This window comes from Filobasidium floriforme (genome assembly GCF_021052385.1).
Source record: "Filobasidium floriforme strain CBS 6241 chromosome Unknown HD553scaffold_24, whole genome shotgun sequence".
In the NCBI taxonomy this organism is placed as follows: Eukaryota; Fungi; Basidiomycota; class Tremellomycetes; order Filobasidiales; family Filobasidiaceae; genus Filobasidium; species Filobasidium floriforme.
The window spans coordinates 299,429-323,319 of record NW_025763645.1 but is presented as its reverse complement, the minus strand read 5'-3'; the positions used below and the strand labels follow the sequence as shown (position 1 = coordinate 323,319).

General features: G+C 52.3%; 9 protein-coding genes across 9 annotated transcripts; 6 read left to right on the top strand and 3 right to left on the bottom strand.

Annotated features, from left to right (window-relative positions):
• Window positions 1-101: 101 nt before the first annotated feature.
• On the top strand, window positions 102-2,826 carry HD553DRAFT_326416 (uncharacterized protein; the record flags this gene model as incomplete). Its single annotated transcript, XM_046181706.1, has 9 exons — window positions 102-474; window positions 551-786; window positions 869-1,150; window positions 1,225-1,252; window positions 1,322-1,503; window positions 1,572-1,763; window positions 1,840-2,014; window positions 2,051-2,212; window positions 2,294-2,826. 9 exons carry the CDS (start codon window positions 102-104, stop codon window positions 2,824-2,826), a joined length of 2,163 nt encoding a protein of 720 aa, XP_046033524.1.
• A 1,398-nt stretch (window positions 2,827-4,224) lies between these two features.
• On the top strand, window positions 4,225-5,236 carry HD553DRAFT_130408 (uncharacterized protein). Its single transcript, XM_046176583.1, has 3 exons — window positions 4,225-4,896; window positions 4,982-5,045; window positions 5,114-5,236. The coding sequence occupies exons 1-3, from the start codon at window positions 4,320-4,322 to the stop codon at window positions 5,154-5,156; spliced, it is 684 nt and encodes a 227-aa protein (XP_046033523.1). The 5' UTR covers window positions 4,225-4,319; the 3' UTR covers window positions 5,157-5,236.
• A 1,307-nt stretch (window positions 5,237-6,543) lies between these two features.
• HD553DRAFT_277033 (uncharacterized protein) lies at window positions 6,544-8,437 on the top strand (the record flags this gene model as incomplete). The annotated part of the gene is made up of 5 exons (XM_046177982.1): window positions 6,544-6,742; window positions 6,899-7,041; window positions 7,100-7,179; window positions 7,248-8,247; window positions 8,312-8,437. 5 exons carry the CDS (start codon window positions 6,544-6,546, stop codon window positions 8,435-8,437), a joined length of 1,548 nt encoding a protein of 515 aa, XP_046033522.1.
• Window positions 8,438-8,673: 236 nt separating this feature from the next.
• Window positions 8,674-9,578, bottom strand: HD553DRAFT_318374 (replication factor A protein 3). The gene is made up of 4 exons (XM_046180863.1): window positions 9,515-9,578; window positions 9,322-9,437; window positions 9,107-9,227; window positions 8,674-8,988 (listed from the first exon to the last, which is right to left on the bottom strand). Exons 1-4 carry the CDS (start codon window positions 9,534-9,536, stop codon window positions 8,918-8,920), a joined length of 330 nt encoding a protein of 109 aa, XP_046033521.1. The 5' UTR covers window positions 9,537-9,578; the 3' UTR covers window positions 8,674-8,917.
• A 214-nt stretch (window positions 9,579-9,792) lies between these two features.
• On the top strand, window positions 9,793-14,307 carry HD553DRAFT_352527 (uncharacterized protein; the record flags this gene model as incomplete). The annotated part of the gene is made up of 11 exons (XM_046183704.1): window positions 9,793-10,110; window positions 10,184-11,877; window positions 11,974-12,356; window positions 12,421-12,616; window positions 12,676-12,772; window positions 12,833-12,933; window positions 12,993-13,110; window positions 13,175-13,323; window positions 13,381-13,485; window positions 13,551-13,829; window positions 13,892-14,307. Exons 1-11 carry the CDS (start codon window positions 9,959-9,961, stop codon window positions 14,305-14,307), a joined length of 3,690 nt encoding a protein of 1,229 aa, XP_046033520.1. The 5' UTR covers window positions 9,793-9,958.
• A 71-nt stretch (window positions 14,308-14,378) lies between these two features.
• Window positions 14,379-16,059, bottom strand: HD553DRAFT_277005 (putative inositol-1-monophosphatase; the record flags this gene model as incomplete). The annotated part of the gene is made up of 11 exons (XM_046177979.1): window positions 14,379-14,425; window positions 14,491-14,542; window positions 14,603-14,740; window positions 14,805-14,835; window positions 14,912-15,068; window positions 15,142-15,253; window positions 15,334-15,418; window positions 15,487-15,501; window positions 15,636-15,719; window positions 15,782-15,858; window positions 15,916-16,059. The coding sequence occupies 11 exons, from the start codon at window positions 16,057-16,059 to the stop codon at window positions 14,379-14,381; spliced, it is 942 nt and encodes a 313-aa protein (XP_046033519.1).
• Window positions 16,060-16,717: 658 nt separating this feature from the next.
• Window positions 16,718-17,389, bottom strand: HD553DRAFT_318365 (uncharacterized protein; the record flags this gene model as incomplete). Its single annotated transcript, XM_046180862.1, has 2 exons — window positions 16,718-16,931; window positions 16,997-17,389. Coding segments are annotated over 2 exons (548 nt in total), but the record flags the coding sequence as incomplete, so codon positions are not given.
• An 831-nt stretch (window positions 17,390-18,220) lies between these two features.
• Window positions 18,221-19,086, top strand: HD553DRAFT_337198 (uncharacterized protein; the record flags this gene model as incomplete). The annotated part of the gene is made up of 3 exons (XM_046182267.1): window positions 18,221-18,488; window positions 18,563-18,744; window positions 18,833-19,086. Coding segments are annotated over exons 1-3 (609 nt in total), but the record flags the coding sequence as incomplete, so codon positions are not given.
• A 224-nt stretch (window positions 19,087-19,310) lies between these two features.
• On the top strand, window positions 19,311-23,809 carry HD553DRAFT_318358 (uncharacterized protein). Its single transcript, XM_046180861.1, has 23 exons — window positions 19,311-19,550; window positions 19,629-19,694; window positions 19,756-19,827; window positions 19,884-20,004; window positions 20,066-20,107; window positions 20,172-20,327; window positions 20,400-20,518; window positions 20,571-20,762; window positions 20,824-21,360; window positions 21,437-21,478; window positions 21,531-21,799; window positions 21,870-22,039; window positions 22,108-22,318; window positions 22,383-22,449; window positions 22,520-22,550; window positions 22,609-22,625; window positions 22,695-22,735; window positions 22,796-22,818; window positions 22,888-22,921; window positions 22,983-23,112; window positions 23,183-23,273; window positions 23,343-23,406; window positions 23,468-23,809. The coding sequence occupies exons 1-23, from the start codon at window positions 19,515-19,517 to the stop codon at window positions 23,628-23,630; spliced, it is 2,694 nt and encodes an 897-aa protein (XP_046033516.1). The 5' UTR covers window positions 19,311-19,514; the 3' UTR covers window positions 23,631-23,809.
• Window positions 23,810-23,891: the final 82 nt, after the last annotated feature.

The window sequence follows — 23,891 nt, the reverse complement described above, 5'->3', positions numbered from 1 at the left end:
AAATTTCGATGAGAGACAACTAACAATTCGAACAACGCCCCTTTCTCGACCATCAACGGACCACTCATATCGACCTAGATTTGGTTCGACGAGCGAACGAGATGACCTCGTCCTTCGCAAGTCTCAAGGCTGCCAGAGCCAACAGGCAGAAACCGCTCGCTTCGAGAGACAGGCATGCCGTACCGAGCCCTGATGTTCGTGAAGAACCGATCGACCCGGCAGAGGCCATACCGATGAACACCACGCCCATCGATACGGAGCCTAATCCACCTCAAAAAAATAATCAGCTACCTGAAACGATTGAGTTGGAACCTGCCGCTCTGATCGAGCGTTCGACAGCCACTGGAGAACCGTCTGTCCCTGTCAAAGGTCTGCCTCGATACGCAGATCTCCCATCAGACAAGCTCGAGATCCGGATCGCCAGAACAACTGGTCGAGGATTAAACGTGAAATCTGGATCCTCGATAAAGAAAGGTGAGCCGTTGTTCCGGTCGCTACTTACTCTATCCAGCTAAGCTCGATCTTTTCCTATTTCGTCCCGGCCATATAGGCGAATCGATAATCAAAACTCAACCCATAGCGTCCGCCCTCTCTTCCAGCCGCCTGAGCTCGAGGTGTAGTCGATGTTGGTTGGACGAGCGGGAACTATCCGTCGCACAGGGGAAAATGCACGAGTACGAGAGCCGGGTCGGAGCTGTTCAGCTTTCTGGGAAGCAGAAAGAAGAGGAGGAGGAGAAGGGGTTGAAGAGGTGTACGGGTTGCAAGGTGGTCAGATATTGCTCTACTGTGAGTCCTATTCCAGTCCCTTTCTCTAGTCATCTAGAATTGTGAATAAAGATGCTCATATTTTTCCGGATGCATTGTCTAGGACTGTCAAACCGCCGACTGGCCGTCCCATGCTCAAGAATGCCGAGCCCTCAAACGACTCCGCCGAGTGACCCGTAAAAACAAACAACGCACAAGAATCCAACCTCAGACCCCCGCTCAGGCTGAAGAGACCCGGTTATTGAAAGCAATGACTGGAGAAGATGATGAGGAAGGAGGGGTACCAGGGTGGATCCCTCCGGATGAGGTGAGGCTATTGGGAAAGTTGGTCTGGGGGAGGAGGAAGGCCAGGGAGAAGGGAGGTCCTCAGGCAGAGGGCGAGTATGTGAGTATCGTCTCCAGGTATGAGCTGCCAAAGAAGCAAATTACTGATGGACTGCCGTTGGACACCACTCATAGTGGGCTCCCATCGCCGAGATGCAATCTCGTACGTTGCTAGTCACCTGCTCTACATTCCAAACTTACAAGACTGACACTGGACCCCTGCGCACGATAGATAGATCAAATCTAGACACACCCCAGCGCGAACCGTTTGCTAGGCTCGCTTTGAGGTTGAACCAGTACCTCTCGTCTGCCGAGCCGCTCAAGGAGGGGGAGAAGGAGGAAGAGCTCATACCGGTGGATATGAGTAATTACGGGTTCAGGGATGTACCTGAGGTCTTGGACCTCTGTACTGCTGTGAGCCCATTTGGCCTTACATGGGTCCCAGTTTTCTTGGTCAGGCTAATCATCGACCCGTCTAATAGTTCGGCTCCAATTCGTTTACCTTGGCATCCTCCTCCTTAGAACCCATCGGGACGGCCGTATCCCCCTTGCTTTCGTTTCTGAATCACTCTTGCGAGCCCAATGCGGTCGTCGTCTTTCCGAATGGAGGCGCAGCGAATGAAGGCAAGGGAATGGAACTCGTCGCCTTGCGTGATATTGACAGTGAGGAAGAGGTGCGCTATCGGTCTTGTGCCTTGATGTCCTCTTGACCATCGAAAAATGAGCTGATCAGGTAACTTCTTGTGATAGGTCTCGACCTGCTATGTTGATGTCGCTTCGCCATATCACATGCGCCAGAAGGAATTACAAGAAACATACCACTTCGATTGTCGTTGTTCTCTCTGCACAATAACGCAGGCCGGCAAAGTAGACCCGAGGTGGGCTTTACGACACCCAGCTTGTGGAGGTCCGGTGCAGATGCCAGGTAAGTCTCGCGTCTCTATCTCTGTGATCGTATCAGAAATTGACGCGACCCTCATGAGACCAGACCTGAGCTTGAAGACCGATGCGTCCGTGCGGTGTGAGACGTGTCAAGAATCCTACACAGTGGATGTGGAGCGCCTGAACAACCTGATAGAGTTTAGCGAGCAGCTGTTGCAGGAGGACGCGCATGGTCTGCTCGGTGAGTCGTTCTCAATCGACGCTTGCATCCATTCGTGTCGTAAGACAGCTGAAGATCCTTAATCTTCTGCACGACTGGTAGGTGATTTCCACGCTTCGAAAGTCCCCTCCATTACGGATGCTTTATCAGAATACTTCCTCCCTTCAAGCTACCCCTTCCTTCCCTTACTTCGACTCCGGAGCTTGCTTGCCTCGCGACCGACACCTACGATGCCCGGGCAGCCGATGGCCGAGACGGTGAAAGATCTGTTCGACGCAATTGAAAGCCAGGCGATGGTATGGAAAGGGATGAAGGCTGTATATCCCACCGGACACCCAAGCTTGGGCTTGGCTTTGACCGAGTTGGGGAAACTCCTAAACCTGGACGCTGAAGCCGAGGCTGGCGCGGATCAAACAGCGCCAAAGCCGACATCAACGTCGAGCGAGGTTGGAGCACAGCGGCAACTCCCCGTCCACGCTTCGGATCGCCTAGGTCTCGCCAGAGAAACTCTGATCATGGCCTTGGAACAACTCAAGATCGGGTTTGGCACGACAGGCGGATTGGTCGGAAGCGAGGTAGAAGGGGTTCTGGAAGGGTTACAGAAAGAGATGCAATTCAAAGGGTTGATTGCGTAAAGATAGACGAACCAGTTTGATTGCGCCAGTGCTTGGGATCACGTTCCAACCAAATCAAACGCAGTTCTATCAATGTCGCTACTTAGCACGTCGTGATCTTGCGGTTTGCGTACCCCGCTTGTGGACATCCCAAGGGTATCGATTCCTGCTCTTGCTCTCCGGCATGCATGACCAAATTTGAGAGAGCGGAGATGAAGAGCTAGACCGATAATGGTTTTATATGTTGCAGAGCACGAGATCCCACGCAGATACACGCTTCCGAGTTCGTCTTCACCCGGTCGATATATCTGAAATACTCGCCGCCGTGTTGAACAGACTGTACGGCAATCCAGGTAATGGCACTGATATCGGGTAGTCATCTTGCCATCTCACGGCCACACCGCATCGATATTACAGCAATGGCTCACGGAAACTACTCAATGCGTTCGTTCTGCCGAACCGCACCGTGTCATGACGTCTGATCACGCCTGATGCAATAATAAAATGCTGTGCTGTTCGAAATATTCCATACGCTGAATTGTAAAACGCGGAAGATAGTTTAGAAATCCGTCGGATCAAACGGAGATATGGCCGACGCATCGATGATGCTGATGATTTCCCGCGTGAAACGCGTTTCAGCTGCGTCAGCCTCTCGCTTGGAGGAAGCGGCCGCGGCCGCCGCCGCCGGTCAGAGCTGTGCCGAACGGTCGGCGCGTCAAAGGTTGACGTCCAAAGTCGATACAGGTCGCTGCACCACAACTCCGAAGCTTCGAGTAAGACAAATCTGTTTTCCGTAACCGTCTGATCTCTGTGAGAATCGCCTGTTACCGGTGTGATGATGATTGCCAAGGCGACTGCGGATGATGACTACCACTCATTACGTGATTTGTCATAACCCTTGGGACGGCGACGAGTCTATGGTCTGACAGCTTTCGCCTGCCGGGGCCTTGGCTGCTCACAACAAACCCAAGTCGGTCCCCTCGGGATCAATCATCAGAGATCAGAGATCATCAGAGCAAGGGAAGGTCGTCGATAGCGAGATCAAGTCGGACGACGTTTCGACGAATAGTCTTTGCAGTACAATCTACAATCTACACTCATACAGACTCTGATCATTGGGACCCAGATAGACACTTGTAACAAATTCACACCACGCCAGGGCGAGGACGGCCACCACACGCTTCAATAGACGCACCCTCCCCCTTATACCCTTTCTCCGTCCTCCGACTCTCCCGCAATACCTTATACGCAGTCGAAACCTTTCGTGCTTCTTCCCGTCAACTGCAAAAGAGATCATCACGGCACACGAAGCGAAATCCGGCATCGTGCAGCCTGCGTGATACGGCTCGAGGGAATTTACTGCGAATCAGACCGGGTGACTACCTCGACTGCGGAGAGACCGTCATCCTTGATCTGGGCTGGTCCGGGCGGGAGAGACCCTAGACCGAACCTCTGTCCTCTCGGTCAACCTTTTCCTTCTTTACCTTCGTTTCGCTGGTGAAAATCATTGAAGGATGACGACCTTACCACCGATCTCTCCCTCAATCGGGAAGCTCGACCTAGCTTGGGATTACGACTCGACGTTCCCATCAACATCTACGTCGAGCTCTACCTCGGCATCGACATCAACAGCGATACCCCCGACTCTGCATCAACCTCAACCTCGTTCCATCTCCAATGGGAGTCATCATCCTTCCTACCTCCATTCCCATTCTAGTCAAGTCTCAACACATCCACACTCCAATCCCGGCCACAACCTCGATCTTGGACTAGGACCTCCGATCCACCTCTCAGACCCCAATTCGATCTCAAAAGTGGCCAACTCCACTTCGGACATGTCTCCCGGTCTATCTAGCGAAAAGATATACGACGAAGATCTCCGGATCAAAGGGTTCACCGTGGATCAGGTGTTGGAGAGGGGGACCAAGGGGGACGTTTTGGATCTGAGGAGGAATGGGAGCTCGGAGCGTGCACAGCACAACGGGGATGTGGACGGGAATGCGAATGTCGATGTGGATGGTACGGATGGAGATTCGGGTGTGGGTATGAGTGAGGAGAGGAATGTGATAGCTGACTCACAGTTCAGACCTCGTAAGTCCTATTCGCCTGAGCCGGGAACATATGCAGCATCAGAATAGCTCGCTCACGATGTGGAATCTACGATTCATGATGACAGCACCGGAAGAGTTTATCAACCCCTTTCATCGTCTCTCTCACCCCGAACCTGTCCCTAATCATACGTACGATCCCGATCCCAACAATGCTCACGGTAACGGCCACGTTCAAACCTCCATGCCCTTACCTCCAGCCCACAAGAAGCACCTCTCGAAATTCGAACGAACGGCCAATGATCAAACCCTTGCTCAGTTGGAAAGAGCCGCCTATGCTTCGACGTTGACAAGACCGCCATCACTGTCCCCCGACGGAGTCGTTGTGATCCCAACGGTACACATCAAGAAGGTCGGGAGGGATTCGGTACAGATCGTAGCACAGGATCCGGGAGTAGATGGGATGGTCAGGTTGACCAGCGCCAATGGGGACGGTCGGGACGGACGGAGGAGTTCCAATGGGTCTTTGGGAAGCGGAAGACAGGTTCCGGTGCAGAACGGGCATGCGGAGACGAACGGGTTCGTCAAGAGGGTCTTTACGGGCAAGAAACGGAGCAGCCGGAAGGGGAACAATGGAAGCGCACAACAACGACAACTTCGAGTGGATCCGAACCCGGACGAGGAGGAACACGGATTCAGGCCTTCGGATGCTGACGAACAGGGGATGGCGCCTTCTGGCCCTGCCCCGTTGTCCCCACCGATCAGCGTTGAGGACAATCAATCGACAAGCGGGGAGGAGGATAGCGAGAGTGAAAGCGATAGCGATTCGGACGACGAGACGAGTGCGGATAGTGAGGATGGGTACGATGATCCTGGTTTGAGAGGCTCGATGGGGGATCTGCAGAGACAGGTGTCCATCTCGGGTCAGAACTTTGTCGAGGAGCCGATGAGCATCGATCAGGCTACTTCAGGCGCGGTAGGGGTGCCATCAGAACCAAGGTCGGACCGGGAGAGGGACGGATCGGTCGAGACGATAATGGAGGGCGTGAATGGGCTCGGCATGGGTACAGGGGTAGGGACGGATTCGGCGCCTTCGACAGGGCATCTACCTTCCTCGGCGACCTTTGGTGGAGCGGAGAGGACGTCGCTGGATAGGATCGCTGCTGGAGCCCCAAACGGGAGTGGAGGTGCGTTTTCTGCCATGAGCCATCGCTCAGGTCCGATCAGGGCCGGCTCGATCGCAGCCTCGAAAGCTAGGACCGGAGTTGCTGGTACTTCTGGAGCTGGCATGAGTACGCCCGGGCTTAATGCTGCGTCCGGACCGGTTCTACGTGTGCCATCACCAACGCAGAGGCAGGTCGAGATAGGACTCGATTCGAAAGAACCTCCAATCCCATCAGCTGCGGAACAGGCGCCGATCAATACCGGTGCGGTACCCCTGCCTATGGCTTCGGCCAATCAAGCTCCACCTCCAGCTCATGGGGTCGTGCCACAAGGTGCTGGAGGGAGTTATTTCCCGCAACCCGTCAACGCACAAACAGCGACCTACTTGGATGGTATGCTGCACCCATCATCGGCATCATTTATGTCTACCGCTTCGGCTGGGTCTTCGAGTCAACAACATGCCGGCCCTTCGTCTCTCGCCGGACACCGTATGGAGAGGAGGAACACGTCCGGGTCTATGCAGGCCATGCAATCGGTACGCACACCTATCGGTCAGCCGCAAGGATCGTTCGCATGGGATCAGCAGCCGTCTTTGGCCAGTCTCAGGCGCGCTAGTCAGACCGAGGTGCCAGGATTGCAAGGTTCGGCGCTCGATCCGGATATTCTGGCCGAGGCGGAAAAGCTGAGACGGGAGCGGTTATCGAAACGGCAGCGCAAGAGGAGCAGTGGGGACGAAACGGCGACCATCTTGGGAGGGAGCCCGGAACCGCCTTTTGCTACCGGTTTCGAGGCTGGCCCGAGTCGCGGTCAGACTGCTTCGCCCGTCATGCACACCGAGCCGGAGAGTACGGTGGCCCTGCGCACATCCATGCAACAACAAGCTGCTCCGGTCACGGGTCAACAACAGGCGGAAACTCAACCAGTGGTTCTCAATGACGGTTCGGCCTTCGTGGGCAATTTGATTGGCGAAGATCACGTCAACTACGTTTTGATGTACAACATGTTGACGGGTATCAGGATAGGAGTGAGTATCACCGTGTTACGATACGCGTATCCGCCTTGCTGAATAAACGCACCTGCAGGTATCCCGATGTCAGGCAAAGATGAAGCGACCGCTTACGCCCGAAGACTTCACGGCCAAGCATAAGTATTCCTTTGACATGTGAGTCCTACCTGTTCCGACTCGACGAAGTCTATTGAAGCTGATTCTCCTGGATCTGCTTGGCTCAGTGTCGGTAACGAACTAACGCCATCAGCTCGTTACGACTTCAAGTTCAAGGATTATGCGCCGTGGGTCTTTCGAGAATTGCGGGAGGACTACTTTCACCTGGATCCGGCCGACTATTTGTTGTCCTTGACGGCGAAATACATCCTGTCCGAACTCGGATCGCCAGGAAAGTCGGGATCCTTCTTCTATTTTTCGCGAGACTACCGCTTCATCATCAAGACAATTCACCACGCCGAACACAAGTACCTCCGGTCGATCCTCAAAGATTACCATGCGCACATCAAGAACAACCCTCATACGCTCATGTCTCGGTTCTACGGTCTCCATCGGGTCAAGCTGCCGCGCGGTCGCAAGATTCACTTTGTCATTATGAACAACTTGTTCCCGCCACATCGCGATATCCACGAGACGTACGATCTCAAGGGTTCAGCGGTGGGCCGAGAATACCCGGAAGAAAAGGCCAAGATCAACCCCAAGGCCACGTTGAAGGACCTCAACTGGTTCCACCGAGGCAGAATGTTCGAGCTCGGACCAGAAAAGCGAGCCCTGTTTGGGGAACAGCTTCGACGAGATCGCGATTTCTTGTGTCACATCGGAGTCATGGACTATTCGCTGTTGATCGGGATCCACAACATGGAACGAGGCAACAAGGACAACATCCGCGAAGGTCAACTAAGCGTCTTCCAACCTAACGTTAACACCGCTATGCGAAGGAAACCGAGTTCGATCAAGGGGGGTTCCGAGGCGGCGGCCATGCGTAAAGCCGTCAGGCGATCCGATCCCAAGGCCTTGACTTCGGCCGTAGCAGAGCTTCCGACCTCGGACTCTGCCGATCGACGGCATTTCTTGTTCTACCAAGACGAGGGCGGTCTTCGGGCGACCGACGAGGCTAACGACGCCATGGACATTATCTATTATCTGGGAGTCATCGACATCCTCACGCCATACAATACGACGAAAAAGCTCGAACATCTCTGGCGGAGCTTGACAGAGAAGGATCGAGTGAGTCCGGATGAATGCCCACATTCTTTTGCGCCCATGACTGATTCTTGGTCATCTCCTCTAGCACATGGTATCTTGCGTCCCGCCCGACGAGTATGGAGAGCGATTCTTGGCATTCTTGATATCCTTTTTCCGGGATGCCGACGTGACTAAACGACCCCGCATGGAGCTCAAGACGAAGACTGAATAACGAGACGGAGTAGATTACCTTGTAAATAGACACGCCAATGTCCCTGTAGCAGGAAAGGGGCATATCTGACGAAGGGTGGTCTCGCAGCTGGAGACGTACACCAGGACAAGGACGATTACGAGATTTTACTGCAATGCGATTGACTTAGGAAGGACTGGGTCATTTCAGCTTGCGCGGCTTTCCTGGTGTTGAACAACTCTTGAGAGGCTTGCACGAAATTGGCCTGTCTCTAAGCAAAATCCACTCAAGACTCGCTCAAGAGATCTACATTTATTTACGAGCGATTCCACGGAACGGATGAATTGATTGATTACAGTATGGGAACTAGTAGGTACAAGGTGGTACATAACCTATGGCAATTCGGATTTGGACAGTGGATCGAGAAACACAATGACTGTTCAGCTTGTCGTCGAGACCTACACGAGAACAGACTCATAGGACGTACTCGATGCATGGGGGCGTGATTGAAAACTCGATCGATCAGTCGGAAAAGACCCCGCTGGCCTTGTCTGTATGTGCGAGCTGGACGACTTTTTCCACCACTCCTAGGTCTACGTAGAGACATTGTACAGGTACCGGATCAGCTTGAGAGCTTGAGAAAGATCTCGGGGACAACAAGGCAGGTAATGAAAGACCACAGCGGAAAAGGAGGCGGAATGAAGGACTCACCAAGATCGGATCCCAAGTTCATACTGCTGAACACCTTGATAGTCAGATCGTCATTCACTTTTCCTAGGATCTCGACGAATGGATCGGAAATGTTGGCTTCCCGATGAAGCTTGATTTGTACCTGTAGGATGGGCGAGTAGTTACGGAGAGTTATGACAAGAGATGATGAATCAGTACCAGGAGAATATCGAAAGATCTCTGACCGACCGACTTACCTGACCCCCATCGCTCGCCTCGATAATAGCAGTATCCCCATCCATACGTACGACCTTGCCGGTCAGGCGGACGGTTTGAGATTTGTATTGTGCCAGACGGGCGGCGTTGACACGGGCTAATTGAAGCGAGCGACAAGCAGGAGTTCATGAGCGATCGGCTTGCCGGGCAGGCTCGATCGAGGACTGAGCTCACGAGTGGGTCCGAAGAGCGACATGGCGATCGAAGATTTTGTAGGAGAAGCTAGCCTCTTGGGGATCTGAGTTGTTGCAACTATGAGAATATCAGAATAGAGCTTGTAAAGACGATGCCTCGACTTTGACGAGGTCAAGGTCTGATGAGATCTCGCACTTCGCGACGCGACGCGTTTGTGATGATGAGTGAGGTGGGTGCCGTAAGAGGGTTACGTATTCGCTCTGGGGGAGGGTTATTCCCCGAATCGACCGAGGGAGCCCGTACTCGAAGTACTCACAATCGATGGGTTGGCCGGGATGAAGATATCCTTTCATGTTATCAAGAATCGAAATCTCAAGATTGACAGCACATCAACTTGAAGAAACTACCAGACTGCGGGAGAATGCGTTAGTTTTGGCATACGTGATATCGATATAGCAGGGCAAAGCTGCATCGTCGACGACAATGCCGGTCGGGCAAGCTGGAAAGAAACGCAAGCTGGACCGGATCACAGATTCGGGCGAAGAGGACTTGCTGGAGACGTTGAACCGTTTAGGGTGGCCTTCGTCGAGTCGAGGGCAGACTTTCGAGAGCAATGAGCCGAGGCGGCGTTTACAGTACGTGCTGTTGCTCTCGTATGCCCTGTCAGGTCTCCATAGGTCGCTCAAACCGAAATGTCTGAATCTGCAGGACATCTCTCGTGCTCTCATCGAACGTCCTCATACACTGTCCTCCGTTATCACCTATCCGCCCAGCTCCTGTTCTCTTGGCCAAATACCTATATAATCAGACACATTCGAATGGCAAGACAAAAACACCCCGGACCGTCGATCCTAAATCATACCCCCTTCCACTCCCAGCACCCATAACGCTCGTCCCTTATACCTACGGTCGACCGACGCTTCTCTCCCGATCACATGATCCGAGATACTTCTTGGTCTTCTGGCCTAGACTTCCGGATGAACTAGCTGCACGACTGTCTCAATCAGCGGCAAATTCAGGCTCCGGGTTGACAGCGGGATTTGAGATGGGCTTAGCCGTAAATCCCTCAGGAGCGTCAACAACATCTAGCTCAAGGGCTGCGGACTTGCACTCGAGTTCAACGATCCCCGACCCATCACCTACCTCCAACTTTCTCCAAGATGAACAGCTCCATCCTTACCTTGCCTCGGATCAAAATCAAGCTCAGGGCGGTATCCTCGCTCTGTACACTCGACCTGCAGCATCGACATCAATAACCCGGCCGACCCATTTCTTTACGTTCGACGTGCATTCGTACTGGAAGACGGATTACGAGCCAGTGACGTGTAGGTGGTTGTTTGAGCCTCGAAGATGGGATGTGGACGTGAGGAAGAATGGTTTGAAGGTGGAAACTGAGACGGAGCACGTGGAGATGAACGGGAATGGGCATGTGAATGGGAACGGGATGGATGTGGATACACATCATCATGTGGAGGGGAACGGAACATCTTCATCTGAACCGAATGGTTTACCCAACGGAGACATCTCGGAGCGGGACGAACCGAGCCTGAACTTCTTCCGCAGACCGTTCTGTGGACCTAAACCTGTCATTATCAAAAACGTTCAGGCAAAGGAACCATCTTCTGCATCCTCGACAGACTCGCCTTTGGGATTTGTCGTCCTGTTCGCCAACCACCACTTAAACTTCTATTCGGCTTTACATGCTCTTCCATTAGTCAATGATGGGATGGGAATAGGAGGTTCAGGGATGGGGACAGCCTTAGGACTCGGGCTGGATCTACAGGGGGACGGGATGAACACCGATATCTCAAAGCCCAGTTCTCCAAGGTATCCGAAATTGGAGGTCATGAGCTGTCCACTATTGACCCCCTCAACGGTTATGGCTCAGCCGACACCTGGATCTTCATCTTCTTTGAATTTGGACGGCAGTGTGAATCTGAATCTGGAACAGGGTTCAGCAGTGACGGCTGACGGCTCCTCATCCTTGCCGAGGCTGATCGTCCCGGGACAGGCGACGATCGATATTCGGCCGGGCGATGAGACGATCTGGGTCGGATTCAGGAGTTTTCGACCTAGGCGCGTGTGGGTTTTGGACGAACAAGGCGATCAGGATGGACACGGTCAGGACCGTCCTGATGCAGGTACAGGACTGGGAGATAAAGCCCATCCGAACGGTGCTGTTGGTGGTGGTAGGAGCGTTTCATCCTCTGCAGATGGAGTACCCGGACGGGCACTGGATACGCTGAGAGGTATGGGAACCGCCGGGGAGGTAGAAGGCGAGCTAAGGCGACGAGTAGGGGTTCCGCCCAGGAGCGTGTTTCGGGCGAGCGACAAGGAAGGACAGGAGGAAGATTGGGTCGAGGTCGTAGAGGTCAAGTTGGATCTGCATGAAAATGTCTTTTGTAAGTCTATTCGTGTCATTTTTGAAGAGAAGACATTTAGCGAAGAGAAACGAAGTCGGGAGACAAGCTGACATCGCTCATCAATGCTGAGCATAGCTATGAACGCCAGGCCGATCCCGCGGATCAGGTTTCCCGATTCCGAGGCGGATAGTCTAGCCAACTCGGGGTTCCGTTTGACTGGAATCGCGTTCACAGAGCCGTTGGACGATCGGTCTAGCGGGACGACAACCTCAAATATCAACGGGTCGGACAACGTGCATCGTTCGAGTGATCCTGATTTGAACCTGGATCCTGATCGACCGCTCGGCCTGATCCTAGCGTTATCAGCTTCGAGCGGGCCCAAGAGTGATAAGACCAGCTTGGCTACGTACAAGATCACCAAACGGAATGTGGTTCTCAGCGACGCGTTTGCGAATCTAGGATCACCAACGCTTCCTGCAAAAAAGCTGGACCTGGCGGGTTTGGGAAGAGCGGAATGGGTAGGTCAAAGTCGACCAGGACGAAAGCCGTGTTTTGCCAGACTGCTGATTGTCGGCAAGGCAGATCACGCACTTGACACGGACCCAGGAGGTTCAAGGGCGATTGACCATACTCGATAATCCTTCCAGCAAGAGGGAAAACAAGCTATTAACAATGATCGAGTCTCGGCTGAACTGCCTCGGCCGCATGGAGACCGAGTTGTGCTGGTACGACCTGGAATCTCCCCGCATTCGCGATTCGTTGATGAAAACAGGCCAAAGTGAGTCTCTGACGCGCATCCCGGAGGATATGCAGGAGAATCTAATGGTCGATGATCAGTTCTCACTGAGGTGTCACTTTCCGCCGGGAGAGACATGCTGCTGTGGCGGGCAGCAGCAGATGCGAGGACGCGAATCGAGATGCAGGAAATGGACTTGTGAGGTTTTGACCCGTCTCGTCGCAGCGGTCACGCAGCTCAAAGTCAACTCGAAAACAGCGTATCAAGTGATGGACTTGCCAATAAAATCTGCGTCGCGATTCTGAATGGTATCGCAGATCGAAGCTCTCACGCAGCAGCGAGTCTCACCCTCAGGCCGGGTGAGTAGGGTCTAAACTCCTGTCGCAGCATTGGCGCTGATTCAGCTGTCTGCTCGCAGTTGGTGTCGATTCCACGCTTACCAAAGTGTGGAAAAGAATATGTTGCGTTTCGGAGGGGCCGTTGCCGAGTATGATTCACATCGTGCCGTTCCTGCAAGTCCAACATGGAATGTTCAGGTCAGTACCCGGTCTCTTTGCAGCGTGGTATTTGTGTAGCTAACGATCCTATGGGTCACACCAGGAGCACTGGCGATGATCGGGCGTCAAGCGCTTTGTTTATGCTCGAATGCGTCCGGGCTTTGCAGCTTTTCACGACGAGTTATCGCTCGACGGGGAGCGACACGCAAAGCGAGAACGCTGGAAAGTCTCGCCAGCACTCGTATGACATCAGTGAGTTGTATAGCCACGGTAAATTTCGTGAATCAGACTGATGACTGGTGGAAACAGGCACATTCTGGTTACTGCTTTCTCATATGAAGTGGTATCTAGGTGTTAGTCGCGCCATCATACGAGAAGCTATCCTCGCGGCTTCTGGCCGGTTGCCTGGTGCAGGTAGGCCTGACGGAAACGAATATACTCGCCTTCTGAGCTAAACATGCTGCCATACTTCGCTCCAGACCATCCTTCGCCGCTTCAGTTCATGATCAACCCGATATCTCGGCGCATATTGCGTGACCTGCATTATCATGTGCAGGCCTTTGCCATATTTGGCACCAGGTGCCGAGCACCTTTGCCCGTTCATCCAGCCTTAGGGCAGCCCGGACAAATTGATCTTGCCTCGACCCGGCTGGCTCAGGCGGATCTGCGGGAAGGATTCGATGCGGCGGGCGTCAGTATCGGCGCCCTGTCCCGGATTTACGACAGCTTCGAGGAGTTGACCACAACGGAAACGCGAGGTGAGTCATAACCGCTCAGAAGGCTTTGGGCTCGCTGACCGAAGGGGATACTATGCGATCAGACATTTCGTCTCGGGAGTGGACACACTCGCTTTTCCTCAAATACACCCTACCCGATACCGCTGAGGGTCTCGAGGCCCGAATAATCACCCATTTGACGAACGACCAAAAGATAATCAAACAGCAAGCTAGCCTTTTCGCTCACGAGACTGGAACCATAGAGATAGGACTATACGACATCACTACCAAGGAGCCTCTACCCGCTTCCACGAAAATTGCACAACGACAATACCGGCAGATCCGAGAATGCACGGATTGCGAATCCCGAAGCGCTACATGGCAGATGCACATCCCTAGCGATGGGCTTATGCCTGCAGACATCATGCCGGCTATCTCCGAGACAGATGACATGGCTGCCAAATGGCATCAACGATGGCAAATTCATTGTATTTGCGGCGGCTCCTGGAGGCCGATCTGATCATATACAACGTGAATTTTGCTTCATACCCGAGTTTCACACGAGGGTTCAGAGACGAAATGTAAGATGGATCAGAGGTTTTCAGCTTCCATGGTATCGTTGGTCCACTCTTCAACCACTGTCAGATCGCACAGATTATGTTAGTTGTACAGATTCATGCGCCGCCTCTGAAGAGCAACCCACCGTTGTAGAGGTCCTTGACGATCCGCTTCTGAATCTGTTCCGAGCTCTCGCTCTGCGTGAAAACGCAGGATCAGGACTTCTGTCTGGTATCAAATGGTGGGAGACGACTCACGTCCGTAGCAGGAACGCCCCTGATACAACAGTACCTCCGGCTCATCATGATCTTCCCGAGATCATCCGTTCCTCGATCGAAAGACGCTTTACCGCCGGTGAAAAATCCACCGGCTTCTGTTACGATGACCATTCCAGCCTGTTACCTCAATCTCGGTCAGCGTTGTAAGTCGATTCGCTTTCTCGGCTGATCTAGAGCCTACAGCAACGTCCCAAGCGTATGGACCAGCATCCCTGGGGTGGCCACCATGACACGTCAAGTTATAATCAGTTCCACAAACGGAGAAGTGCACTTTTGCCCCGTGCTTACCAGTATAAATCAAGCTGACCAGCAGCGACCTGAACGAGGGTGACCGTGGTTGCACCCGTGACCCTGATAGCGTGAGCCATGACGCCTTCCTGGGAAGCCAACTTGGAGAACGAGTTCGCCTTGGGTTTGATGGTCTCTTCCCGTCGATCAGAGCCCCCTGTAACAGAAGCCGAATACAGATGTCTCATCAATACGTTGAAACCTGTAAGCAGACATCAAGGCTGACGTACACTCAGAAGCGATCATAGCGGCCTTCAATTCTGTTAGCGGTTGAGCAGTCCCGGTGAGGGGTAGACGAGCGGTCTCGTTCATCCAGGCTCCACCGCCCTTCTTAGCCGAATACTATCAAAGGAAGCAAAAAGCGCCGCAATTTGTACATCGGCACACCGAGCAAAGATAATTCTAGAAGAGGATAGACGTACGAGCTGGTTCAGGAAGGGCATGTTGATGACTCCTACGACGGGTTGTTTCTTGTAGACCAGTCCGATTGAACAACCGACCAGCGGGCTAGAGGATCGGCGATGTCCGGTTAGCAGAGGAACAGGCCCTTTGTCTATCTCGACTAGATTACTCACTTCGAGTGGACAAAGCTGGTTGAGTAGAGATGAACAACGGTCAGAAGAGGCTGCATGCTAAGGAAAGTGGCATGCTTACTTGGTAGTACCTATATTATGACAAGGGGTCAGATCTAGGCTCTAGCTGCGCACGTGTTGAACCCCGAGACTTGCCGTCGATAGGGTCGTTGATCCAGGTCCATTCGTCGGTCAACTCCATCTCGTGGGTCTCGGCATAAGTCTCCTCTCCGATACTGTCGCAGAGAATATTGAGTATACTTCAAAGCAGATTAATGAAAGAGTGTGCCTGACTGACAACTTGTGCGAGGGGTATTTCTCCTTGATAGCGTTGCTGATGAAGGCTTCGACGGCCTGGTCGACTTCGGTCACAAGCTGTGCACACGTATCATATCAGTTTCGTCTCTTAGCTGTCTGTTACGCGACACCGACATCAATGGAGTTTTGCTTGGTGTCCAGGGAAGACTTGTTGGCGAAACGTTTAGCTTGACCATCCTTGATCATCTCTCCGGCCTTTTTGCCGAGATCGATCGCAAAGGCGAGGTATTCGTCCAGTTGAGCAGAATCCAGGGACATGGTGTAGGCAGTCGAGGTGGTGTATTGATAACTGATAGGTCGGTTCTGTTGTTGGGTATAGATCGTATAGAAGGTCAGAACGACTTCGTTTCGGGTCTCGAGCGAGCTAAAATGAACGATCTACAGATGGAGATCCACCCAGCATCCACCCACCCAGGCTAGGGGGTCGCAGCTAACTTCCGATCAACATCGCACGTCACTCACTCACTGACTCCGCGTCATATTCCCCGATAACGGCATCATGTCACGTGATCGATACGAGGATGACAACCTGAAACACGGCCGCGATGGGCGATGATATAGTTACGCATCTCTTTGTTCTGTCGCTCTGCATATGATATGTTTTGAGGAACCAGAGTTCTGTTGAGCTTCGCCTGTGGCTCACACATATAGTAGGACTCAACGTCAACATCGATGCTCGCGATAAAAAGACGCCAACATCGAGTCTGATACGGACACAGAAGCAGCCGGAGCATGGCGCCGACGCCTTGACCATCACGGCAGCAGTACGAAGAAGGCTCTTGAGTGAATGGAAGGGTTCCGATGTATCGCCCATATGTCTGAGATCGTATGACAACACGCGGAGCAGAATCATCAGGGCAAAGTGTCAATGGCGCTGGTCATCTCGAATCTTAAATAAACTATTGTATGAGTATAAGCAGCCAAATGGACATAGGATGCATGCCACTACAAACGGAAACGTACACCACAGGAGCACTATCCTCTCATGTTGTACGCCTGAACCTCCTGCATAGTTGGACCTACGAAAGCTATCGCTCTTGCAGGATAAGACCGGGAGGGCAGACCTTCTGGACGCTCTGCCTTGACGTTCTTTTTGATACCCACGAAAGCAAGGAGACCGTCCCAGAAGCCTGAAACGCACAGTGTCAGCATTTTCTGGGCCTTGAAGAGGTATGTTTGAGGTAAAAGGTCATACCACAATCGATTGATTTCGTCTTTCCAGGTTTGGTATCGCCTAGTTCCTCTTCGCACGTAGCCTTGTCGCCGTAAACGCTACAGAGTTCTTCAGGATCGCCATAAGCAAGAACCTTATTGACCGCATAGAGCGCTTCTTTTTCGCCTTTCTTCTCGCCGAGCCACGTCTGCTTGGCATCCAGGAGCCAGACCAGGTCAGACGTGTTGCCTCCATGAGGGATACTCTCTACGCTGATGCAGGTGAACAGTCGCGCGGGTTTAGGCACCCTCGAAGTATCCCAAAAAAGAGCTTCATGATCGTAAGTGACTGCCACCTCCACCTCTTTCCTTTCCACCTTTGCCTCGTCAAAGATACCCAAGGTCAAGTTGAAACTGACTGATCCAGGTGTCATACAGGTAAAATTAGGACGAAAAAAATGGCGCAAGTTTGGCTAAGACCGTTGTGTACTCCACTACGACACCTTCTACCGCGAACTCGATGACTTACGTGGAAACGGACCTGTAAGGGCAGTATCCAGACGATCGTATGCATTTGGAGTGGTTTCCAGAGGATCAGACGCTTGCACCATGGCTGGCAGTAGCGCCCCTATTCCGGTCCAGTACAAGGGAGATTTCAAGAACATTTCGTTGAGTGCAATATGAAGTGTTGTCCGACCTGAACTGCTGGTAGTCGTACCGAGTTTTTGTCAAGCTGTGATACAAGCGTCAACCCAAATCTGTAGCCTCTTTATAGGTGAGAATCTGCTCAACGATACTGAAACCTGTCTCCTGGATGCTCCTCTGTCCCGTCATGATGGGGCGCTCGTAGCCCCTTCCTAGGAGCCTCAAGATCTCTGACACAAAAGATGCCCCTTTCTGTATGAAACAGGGAGTCGAAGGGGCTCGAAGATGGCCTGCGACCTTTCTATTGGAGCAAGGAGGTCAACGCAATTATAGAGCGGTTTCCACGTCTATCAGAATCCAACCCGTGTACTTTATGGTAGGAGAAATCGGTTGTCAGTCGTATTCTATCGTTCAGCTGTCCGTCTCATGTTCGATCGCTACGGTGGCCACAGTAAGTTTCATGCTGCTTTCTCAACCACGGTCAAGAGATGGTCTGAGAACGCATGCAACCACCTAGTCAGGGTGCAGCGTTTCGGTCGACTCCGATTACGTCCCCCCCCCTTTGTGATCAAAGGAGTAAAGTACGTGACAGTGACGCGATGCCAATCATCCAGAGCTATATAAAGGGGTGTTTTCATCTTTGGCTGTAATCAAGCATCTCCTCAGAGGAAATCCCCGTATCACCTCGCATACCAGCCTACATTATCTGCTCACCAATGTCCGTCAACTCCACTATGAACGCACTCGCCAACATCTTGAAGCCTGAAGGTGGTCCTATGGATCTCGAGACGATTCAGAAGACCGAAGAACAGAAAGAGGAGGAGAGAAAGGCTTACGAGGCCAGGATCGAAGCGACAAAGGTTCCGACGCCGGACGAGTTGGCTGCCAGGGTATGTTCGCAAGCAAAGGTCTCAAGCATCATAGGATCGAGTTTCACTGACCATAGTCTTATCTGGTCTAACAGGCTGCCGAAGTCACCGCCAGGATGACCGACTTCAACTGCGACTTTCATCCTGACGAACGCGCCAAGTTCGAAATGCGACAAGTCTCCTTCAAACTGTTCAACGCGCTCGTCCTCTCGCTTCCCGAGAAGATCGACCAGGAAGACCCCGTCTGGCAGAGGAAGACCAAGGAATTCTTGGTGGCCTGTGAGGATATGGAGAAATGGTTGGGGGAGAATGAGGACGAAGATGATTACACGGATGATGAGGAGATGCCTCCTGCTTGAACGAACCTTGTACTGGCCGATATTGGGAGTGAGACTAGGAAGATCGAAGATACATCATCCCGTTCAGTTTGTTACCATGTCGCTGGAGGGAAGTTATGTATTCGGTCGGTGTATCTTGCAAATCGACATCCCAGCGCTAGACTATCGCACTGTCGGTCAAGATGCAGCCTCGAAGTGCAGTATCTCCTGCAGTCGTTATATCGATCCCCACATCAGCGCTCCGGATCCGACTAAGGCATGGCTTGAAACAGATGTACATACACCTTCTGCGTTCGTGGCGAGAAGCGAGAAGCCCTTCGTCAAGCCTAATGTTGCCTTAACTTGGGGGAACTCAAAGGCGCCAATTTCGGAGCCGCCGTTAATTGCTTCCGACGGATTAATATGTTCCGAGATCTGCTTCCGGATCAAACGAGTGCTCGCGGAATGCAGCTGATTCAACTTGCATGCTTCATACTCGGCCTTCGTGTGAAATCGGCTTCCTGATCAGATGTCAACTCCCTACCTAAACCCATACAATACCTCTATGTGCTAGTATTATAGCGAAAGGTATAAGTTGGATTAAGCTCCCTTCTCGAGCAGCGGCGAAACACCAGAAGCCGACCTATTGGAGCTGATCAGCGAAGAAGCATACATCACGAACAGAAAAGCCATTAGCGGTGTATACGGTAGGAAGGGAGTGCTTGTCAGGATGAGCGAGAGCAGTATCACAAGCCTGATGGAGCTGGTAAGTTTGAAGAAGAAGGCCAGGCCCGGGATAGGCATAAAGGATGCGTCTAGTAGCTAACCGACCTTGTCTGTACAGGGAGCCAACCGGGCTCAGGCTGTGGCAGCGTTGAAGGCGGCGAAGGGGGATGTGATGACAGCCACAGTAAGAGAGACCTTTCAAGAAGACTTACGATGGCTGTCATTCAGAGCAGTATTTTCATCAGGATCGGTATTTTGGAGGAGAATACGATGACTTGGAAGACGTTACTGGTGATGATGATGATAGACCCGATGAAGTACGTACTTGAATGTAGTATCGATATCGGGAAGACTCACGCCTTGACTCTCGTAGAATGAAAAGAGAGAAAATCCGATCGGAATAGACGCAGGGGCAGCAGATGAGCAGTCCGATTGGGAGGAGGACTGGAATGAGGATGGTGGAGACGACGAGGATTACGAGCTCGGAATGCATGGTGAGCTTGATATGTATCGTTCCGCCGCCTTCACCCGGCTGAGAAACACTGCTCGGATCAGATGCCACTGATAGTCAACATGTGGTATCGGATCCTTACGCAAGTAAGTGGTCTGCGAATCCACTCCGGGCCATCTACGCATCGAGTTCAAGAGAATCTACCTATAGATATCTTCTACTCTAAGGACCGGGTGGAGGAAGTCGTCGAGGTGGAAGACGAGCCTATAAGCGGGAGTATGACCGTGAAGGGCCAACAAGATAACGAGGAGCTTCGTTACAAGATCCTTCCTAAGGGAGCCTGGATGAGCGGATGCCCCGAGATGGGTGAGTTGCGTGCATTCGCCTGCGTGCGATGCCTAGAGGCACTTACGACTGAGTCTTTTCGGTCATAAACAGGTGAACAGGGCATTCTCTTCCAACTCTATCATCAATTGAGTGAAGGAGAAATGCGATGTACAAAGAAGGAATGCTCGGGCACGATCAACCGGGACCAGACGGACTTTTTCGCTCTATTCGTGAGTTGCCTGAATCGTCGAACTGCTCCGAGGCTAAAGGCCCGCGTGATAGGACACCTTTGGAATCTACCTGTCGCACACTCAACAACGGATTCGACGGGATTGTCCGATATGTAGTACGACCTATTGTTTGGCCTGTGAGGAACCGGTCCGTTCGAGCAAGGGGAAAACTACCGCCACGAACCTCGACAACACCGAAGTCGGCGGCGGGTTCGAAGAGCTGGTACATTGTCCAAACATCCAGGTATGCATTTACCGAATCGTTGTTATGTGAGCGCAATTGACCAGACGAGTATTCATATCAGGGGATTCTTGTGGGAGTCGGGCTACACTACGCTCAGGACATCTATCTAGAACCACTCCCTACCGTCTCCGCCCCGACGAAGGCAAGCGTTTCTACGCCCAGCAAGCGCAAAAAGGCGACCGAGGACTCTTCAGACGAAGAATTACAAGCTAGCAATAAGAAGATGTCGACGACGGGCTCGAGCAAGACCACCCCTACAAAGAAGACGTCTGCTGCACTGGTCAAGAAGAAAGCGGGGACGGGCACAGGATACTCGGGCAATACGAGGGAAGATCAAACTGGCCAGCAGAATGCAGCGAAAGCACAAGAACAGAAGGACAAGACCTTGGAGACACTGCTCCGTGATATCAGGGTATACCTGCCGAATCCTTTCCGAAGAGGCGGAGCTAGGTCTTCCGACACGATGATGCACAGCTCGGTACTATGCCACTTGCGAAGACGCTTCAACCAGATCGCGTGCTCTCTACTTCAATCGGACAGTATCACGGATATCTATCATCGAGAGGCCCTCTTCACGGAATTGATGGAATGGCTACAGGTGTGAACAGTCTTCTCTGGATATAAGCTAGATTTCTCCTTGCGCTTATCTGCTCCACCAAATCTTTCGCCTGCAGATCCTGTCACAACACGATGGACTGGCGAGCGCACTAGCCATGGTGAGACCGATACCTTGCGTGGAAGACTAGTCAGCGGCTAACGACCGTATAGCCACACATGCGTGCAGCATCGGTCAGGATTGACAAGAGAGATAGTAGGGAGGAGAAAGTTGTGCGTTATGAGGGTATGGCTAGTCCCCGGGAACTACTGGAAAGAATCGTCATACAATGTACCGAAACCTTGAGATCGCTCGGAAACGCTCGAAAGCTCGAGGCAGAAGAAGTGGCTGGAACGGCCAAGGGTAAGCCTGGTAAAAAGAAGGTTCTGACGCCAGATAGTACAGTAGGAGACTCCGAGACCGCTGCGCTAGAACGCTTCTGGTAAGAGCGTCAATCTCTGATGTCGTCAGACATCATTGTACGCTTACATATGACCTTCGGCCCCTTGCAGTCAGATGATCACCAGGAGAGCTGCTTCTGTTGATGAGGCGTTGAACTTGACCAAGGGGCAAGCTTTCATGTTAAGGATGAAAGAAGAACTGCCTGCCTTGGGACGAAACGCGGTGTCGCAAGAAAGCGTTAGCAGCGGCGAGCTCAGCAAAGATGACGAGAGGAAGGAGTGTTAGTCGCCTCTTCACCAGCCGATATCCGCGCCAATATAGCGAGCTCATATGACCCGCTTCTACCAGATCTCACATTCGTCAACAGGACCCGCTTTGATTACTGCTCTTTGAGCAAGACTTCGCTCGGATCCACAACATGGGATTCTTGCTTCTCGGACAGCATTCAAGCCTTGACTGATGGGAAAGTCGCTTCGAAGAGAGCTCTTGCTATCGCCAAGGAGATCGGAACGATGTCTCAAAATTTGCCAGCTGCCTGGGACTCGAGCGTGTTCATACGGTAAGTCGTATATCGCATACTGGTTCACATAGTCTCACAAGAAGGACCACCTTGGCGTCAACAGAGTGGACGAAAATCGAATGGACGTCATTAAGGCCATGATCATTGGTCCTGAAGGGTCACCATACTGGGTTGGTGCAAACGAGCATAATTGTCTCCTAGCGAACGATCATTTGCTGACCAGTTCCCAATATACTACAGAATGGCTGTTACATCTTCGATATCTTCTTGCGTGAGTTCCGCTGCGATCGGATCATTTCGCTTTGATCTGAACATCATTCCTCTCCTAGCGGGCGAGTACAATCAGGTTAGCCTAAAGATAAATCAGGTCTGCCTGCGAAGGCGTAACTTCGGCTGAAATCTGGAAGTCCCGCAGATTCCCCCCATGTGCAAGATCGTGTCGACGTTTGGTGGACGGTAAGTCCACAGCCCTCGCTCGGTCGATGACAAGACGCTCATGAACAGGTCTCACTGTAGACATCGGTTCGGACCGAATCTATGTGAGCTGTTCCGCAGCAGCAGACTACGAAAGAACGACTAGCTTAACACTTCCGCCCTCGGACGTCTAGACGCCGAAGGAAAGGTCTGCTTGAGTCTGCTAGGGTGTGTGAGAAGTGGATCTCGAATTCCCGGTCTCGTCCGCTGAATTAGCCTCGTCGCCTAGAACATGGTCGGGACCCGGTTGGCAGCCCAACAAGTCCACGCTACTCCAGGTATTGATCAGTATCCAAGCTTTGATTCTGGGAACACCATCGCCTATCGCTTGTGAGCCTGGTTACGAAAGTAAAATCGGAGTAGGTCAAGGTCTGCATACAAACCGATCGAACGTCGCTCACTTCAAGAATCGACATCTCAACCGTGAAGCAAGCCGCGGATACTGCTTACAATGCTAATGTACGAAGGATGGCTGTCAACACGGCGATGATTGACCAGATTGTCAAGCCCTGTGCGCCATGTAAGCCCATTCGCGCGAAAAGCCCGCTACATTCGAGCTAGTCCTGAGCCGGCTTTGCCTTCACAACAGTCAAAGACGTGATCCACGAACATTTCCGCAGGAAAGCCAGAGAGATTAGAGAACAATTGGAAGAGTAAGCGAACTGCTTGAGCCTCGGTCGTTTCGAGATCTGAATTCGAAAATTCTTCAAACAGGTGGGAGTCGCTGGATGACGGTGGAAAGTTACAAGGCGACTCGATGAGCGCTTCGCGTAGCTCGTCGACTGGAGGAGCATCTGCTGAATACAAGAAGAATCTCAAGCGGATGAGGCAGCTTTTGGACGATCTCGAAGCGGGAAAAGACGTTACGACTCCATAGACGACCAGAGCATCAGCTCATTTACGAACGAGTATCCCCGATTGAACCAAATACGACCACAGCAGCTAGAATAAATTCCGACATCATCCACGCCATCCATACGTTAGACCGTACATATATGTAGATGTTTAAATGCGTACGAGCGATCAGCATGTCATGCATGTCATGCATATCCCGAATAGATGCCGGCGGTACGGACCGTGTTTCAGGGCGCTGCTGGTCATGTCTAGGCAACCTGACATTTTCAGGTACTTTTCTCTT